We start from the raw sequence: 5,972 nt of genomic DNA, 5'->3' as shown, positions 1-5,972 counted from the left end.
GGGAGCGGCCACTGCACTCCAGTCTGGGCGACAGAGTGAGACTCCAACTCAAAAGAAAATAAAAAATAAAAGAAACAAAACAAAACAAAAGTCCTTCTTGAATGCATTATCTCATCTTGCTTTTGATAAAACATACAACATATATACATGTTATACATCTTTGTTTCACATGTGCAGCAACTGAGGTCTAGTAACTTGTTCAAGACCACAGGTAATAATCAGCACAGTCATTTATCCATTCATTCAACAAATGTGTATTGATTGTCCACTGTATGCCAAGCACTGTTCTGAGTGCTGGGACAGACCAGTATCCTGCTCTCAAGAAGTTTATGTTCCACCCACAGATCCAAGAGGACCCAAATCAAAGTCACCTGGCCAAAAGTCCAGGCGACACTACCTCTATAGTCCAAACCCCCTTAACAGCACCACGGCCCTTTCCAGCCTCAATCTTCTTGGCTCCACCCACCTGTGTGTTTCAGTACACAGCAGGAGGGACTCTGGGAACCACAGTGTTGAAAGTAAGAAAAAGGAATCTCAGAAAAAAGGAAGTGGATGGAGAAAAATGAACAAATAAACAGTCTCACAGCCACTAATGTTATAACTGTCTTGGATTCTGGCTGCCCTTGTCCACAGGTGACTCTTTTTCTTACCCCTACTGCAGCAGCAGCATTGGCGTGTTCTTCTGTGGACCCAAAGCTCTCTCAAAGACACTTCGGAGGATGTGCCGCTTGTATTCATCAGCAGACCCCAGGGGTGTGCATTTCTATTACAACAAGGAGAGCTTCTAGACTTGGAAGGTAAATTCCATGCATTGGGTAAGAGGGTGCCACCATACAAGTCAGGGGTTGGGAAACTTTTGGCCTAAGAAGCCAAATAGTCATCATTTTAGGCTTTGTGGACCATATAGTCTCAATCGCAACAACTAACGCCATTGTAATGTACGTCACCACATAAAATAATATCAATGAATGGGCATGGTTGTGTTCCAATAATTTTTCCTTTTTTTTTGAGTTGGGGTCTTAGTCTGTCACCCAGTCCACAGTGCAGTGGTGCAATCATAGCTCACCACAGCCCTGACCTCCTGGGCTCAGGTGGTCCTTCTCTCTCAGCTTCCTGAGTAGCTAGGGCTACCGGCTCACACCACCATGCCTAGCTAATTTTTTATTATTATTATTAATTTTTTTGTAGAGACAAGTTCTCGCTATGCTGCCTAGGCTGGTCTCAAGCTCCTGAGCTCAAACAAATCTTCCCACCTCAACCTTCCAAAGTGCTGGGTTTACAGGCGTGAGCCAGTGCATCCAGTCCAGTAAATTTTTATTTATGGACACTGGGTCAAATTTCTTATAATTTTCTTATGTCATGAATTTTTTTCTAATCTTTTCAACAATTTAAAAATGTAAAAATCATTTTTAGCTCCTGGGACCATCCAAAAACAGGTGGTGGGTGCCAGATTTGGCCTGTGGGACATAGCTTCCCAGACTCGTTTTCATGCCTGACGTTACACTCAACATGGAGACTCATATTGCTGCTGGGCTTGAAGCCTCTTTTAGAAGTCATTTCAAATTTTCATTACCCTGATGGCAGAAACACCTGCCTCATCTCGACACCTGATCTTTTCTGCTTTAAACTTAAGCTCCTTTGTGCTTTTGCTCATCTTCCATAAACCAAAGAAATCACCAGTGGAGGTTATCTTTTACAAAAATCCCTATATACTTGAAAATGATAGTGAAATCATTCCTTCTCTATCCCTTTTATAGTTCAAACAATACTAAATTCTTAACCTCTTGGCCTAGGATATATATTTAAGCCCTTCGATCATTTTTGTTGCTCTTTTTCAACTTCATTTCCATTTCTTCACATCCTTTTAAAATGTATTGACTAAAATGAGACATAATGTTTGAATAAAACCATGATTAGCACTGGGAAGAATGACTTTTTTGGAATGTATATGCCATACATGTATAACTCCAACCTAACTTCCGCCACACAAAATTACTGGAACTTTTTTTTAAATTCCCATTGAAGTTATCTTTCCATCCCACGCAGCTGTTTTACCCTCAAGATGTTTCCAAAGTATTCCTCACATCCTGTCATCTTTCTCTACTAGTATTAGTTTAAATTTTTTAGAGCCTTTTCTCTCTAATATTTCAAGAGTATTTTGAAGCTTGGCTCCAGATACATCTCTAGTAATTACTTAGTAGTAGCTATAGATTTAATTCATGATATCTCAAATCTTTTGTTTAGGTTCTCAATCAAGTTATTGACTCCAAAGAACTCCTCCAGGAATTTCTGTGACTGCCTGTTAATACAAGCACCCAGCTAAGAACCACTGAATGATAACTTGCCACTTGAGAACAGTACACCACGCCATACTTTCTTAGTTTATAAATAACATGCCATATACAACAGAACAAAAACATTTACTGAAATTAAACTATATTATGTTTTCAAATGCTTCTTATCTTTGTGGACTGTCATTCTGCCATAGAGGAGAATTAAATTGGTCTGACATAATGTGTTTTGACAAAGTCAGGCAGCCTCTTAAGCTCTTCAAAGTATTTCTAAATTAATCATTTCTTTTACTTTATGCTCAGCTCTTTATTTTGATTCTATGGTTTTTCTGATATTGATGATGATTCTATAAGTGAAGAATATTCCATAATGTCTCAAAAAATGATTTCTAACTCTGCACTGGAATTTCTCAGTAACTTGATGCATATAATTCAAACTTGACTAATTTTAATAGACCCAGTCCTTCTGTGTAATTATTTCCCCATTTAAGTTTGACTCATGCTTTGCAACTAGAAATTTCAGCAATTAAATCTAATCTTTACTTTTGCAGGAAACTTAAATATATTAAACTGTTTTCTCTTGGTCGTATTCAATTATTACTTTCTTCCCCTGCTTATTTGAAAATAAAATGTACTTTTGGTCATCTAGCTTTGTCTAATAAGTTAAAATATACCTCTCTGTAAACACTAATTCTGCCACGTTTTTTAATCTCTGGGGATGTTGTTTGCTTCTCTGTGTGTGTTTTGACCTTTATGCTACTTTTCTACATACCATGTAGAATCTACCCTATCCAGATAGGAAAAAAATACAAAAAAAATCAGTAAATTTTTTTTTAAATGCAGAAATAGTAAATGTGGATTTTAAAAAATAATAAAATAATGTATTCAAAATAGGACCACAGATGTAGCAAACCTTTAAATTCATATAACAAGAATTATGCACCATGATTTGGTAAATGAGCAGACATTTTTAGGAAGACATTTTTAAATGGACAGAAATAGCATGTTTCTAAATAGAAATATTAAGCATACTAAAGATATCTATTTGTGCCAAATTAATTAAAAAGCTAAATGAAACTCCAATTGAATTTCAAATTCTCTTTAAATATTTGAAAGGGTAGATATTACAAAGTTCATCTAAAAGAACACACTTGTATAAGAAAGAGAACTGTCAAGAAATGTGAAAAATAAAAGAAAGAAAGAAGAGAGAAGAGAAAGAGAAGAACAGAAAGGAAGGAAAGGGAAGCAAAGGGAAAGAAGAGAAATTTTACATCCACAAGTATCACCACAAAATAGAAGACCTTGAAGCAACCAGAGAGGAAAAGGTAAATTACCTGCAAATGAACAACAGTACGTCTGACAGCTAGCTGCCTTCTCAAAAGCATCCATAGAGACCAGATGATAATGAAATAATGTCTTCAGAGTGCTGAGGGAATATAACTATCAACTGAGAATTTTGTCCTCAGTGAAATTATTATTCAGAAGTGGAGACAAACTACAGATATTTCCAAACAAAAGAAAACTGATATTTTCCAACCTCACTGAAGTAACTATAAAACAGTGTATTTAAAGAAGGCAGAAAGTCAATACATGGGGTGTAATAAGCAGAAATGAGCAAAAAAAAAAAATTTGAAAGACGTTTTGTTAAAATCTCTAAGTATTGACTGCAAAAGAAAATGAATGATTATTTCAGAGGGAATGTTTTTTAAAAGTGAAACTATAACAGTGAACAATAATATGAAAAATGGGGAGATGACACAGATGAAGACATTTTAAGGTTCATATATTGTTCAGGAGGAAGAAAGAAATGTGGATTAAGTGTAGCCTTTGTTCAGGTTGATAAGTAAATAAAGAGATAATTTTAGTTAGGCGTGGTGGTGTGTGCCTTTACTCCCAGCACTCTGGGAGGGTGAGGCAAGAGGATTGCTTGAGCCTAGAGGTTCAAGACCAGTCTGGGGAACCTAGTAAAGACTCTTCTCTATCAAAAGTCAAAAAAATTAGCTAGGCGTGGTGGTGCGTACCTATAGTCCCAGCAACTTGGGAGGCTGGAACTGGAAGATCACCTGAGCCCAAGAAGCCAAGGCTACAGTGAGCTGTGATTATGCCACTACACTCTAGTCTGGGCATCAGAGTGAGACCTCTACTACAAAAAGAGAGAGAAAGACAGAGATAACTTTAAATGGGCTCACTGCTCACCACCATTTCTTTTAACATATCTTCTCTATTCTTGAATTTTTATTGAACCTAAGCTACTAATTTCTTTGATTGTCAAGCAATATGTTTTAAGAAGGGCTCATGAGTGTCATATTCCCTGATTTAATTCATACTGTTTTTCTTAATAACATTCTTGAACTATATTTCCTTCTCCTCAGAACTTTGAAGATATTACTTTAGTCTTCTGTCATTGAATATTGCTGTGGTGAAGAGGCCAGCTTCATCTTCTCCTCTTTGTAGGTAAGTCACTTTTGTTGCCTGGATGCCTAAATAATTATTTCTTTATCTTTGCAGTTCATAACGCTTTGCTATTGAATATTCCACATGAATTTTTTTGTATTACACTGTGTTTTTTGAACAACTTTTGTTTCCCTTTAGAAAGTATCTTGTGTATTAGGTCTTTAAATATACTTCTAGTTCTTTTTTCTCTCATCTCAGAAACATCAATTTTCTTATACTGGATCTTTTTCGTTTTTCCATTGTGTTAGTTTTTTCAAGTTATTTTAATATCTTTGTCTTTTTTATTTACATATCATCTCCCCTATATTATTACTGGCCCACAATATCTTTCTGAAATCCTTGGAGCCATATATGTTTTGAAATTCAAAATAATTTTCTATTTTAGAAAATAATAAATGCATATTCCATACATTGCATGATACTACCAGTAGAGTCTGGGGAGCACCCAGTATCCAAAAACATTATTTTTTTCAAAGAAAGCTATAAATATAGATATTCAAATTTAGTTGGATAAACAAAGGTTGTAAATAACCTCATCTGTTCAGGACACATTAAGCTGCTAAGTGGGTTAACCAAGGGGGGAAAAAACCTCAGTTTTCATTATTTTTTGGATTTTGAAATTTCAGATTAGGGAGAGATTATAGACTTGGAATTCAACAGTCAGTAATGTCTATTTCATTCCTTACTGTTTAAAATTGTTTAATTAGCTTTGTAAAGACAATGCTTTGAGCCTTGGTTTGTTACCTTAGGCCTACAGTATCGCTTGTGATCTCATTGTGGGTTTTTTTATAATTTTGTCTTTTTTCTCTCTTATTAAATTAATTTTCTCATTAGGCTCTCCATAACATGAACAAATAGTGAGGAATTACCTGAGTTACTATTAAATGAGACTATTTTGTTCTTTTTCTGCATGATATTTTCTCTGTTTTTCCTATAATATCTCTTCACACTTGCTATATGCCTGTTGTATTTTTTTCACCTGCTCGTGTTAGTTGAGTCTGCACATACATTTTACTGATTCTTATATCTTGTGAATGAATTATTCGCTGCTTTTCCCCCACCATCTTCAAGATTGTTTTCCTCTCTTCTCTTCTCTTCTCCTCTTCTCTTCTCTCTCTTTCCACTACTTCTCAGAGTATAAAAGCTTTATTGAGATATAATCCACATACTTTAAAATTAACCCATTTAAGGTATAGCATTCAATTGTTTTTAGCATATTTATAGATT

At 35.4% G+C, this 5,972-nt stretch overlaps 1 protein-coding gene across 1 annotated transcript in view; it reads left to right on the top strand.

Annotated features, from left to right (window-relative positions):
- NOX3 (NADPH oxidase 3) overlaps positions 1-2,451 on the top strand; it is a 62,424-nt gene extending 59,973 nt beyond the window's left edge. The window contains exons 13-14 of the mRNA XM_008062248.1: positions 662-815; positions 2,245-2,451. Coding sequence (XP_008060439.1) covers positions 662-788 — 127 coding nt within the window. The 3' untranslated portion in view covers positions 789-815; positions 2,245-2,451. The remainder of the gene's footprint in view (positions 1-661; positions 816-2,244) is intronic.
- Positions 2,452-5,972: the final 3,521 nt, after the last annotated feature.

This window comes from Carlito syrichta, unplaced genomic scaffold (genome assembly GCF_000164805.1).
Source record: "Carlito syrichta isolate Samal-C Ts95f unplaced genomic scaffold, Tarsius_syrichta-2.0.1 Scaffold305681, whole genome shotgun sequence".
Classification (NCBI taxonomy): Eukaryota; Metazoa; Chordata; class Mammalia; order Primates; family Tarsiidae; genus Carlito; species Carlito syrichta.
This window is presented reverse-complemented; position numbering and strand designations above follow the sequence as displayed.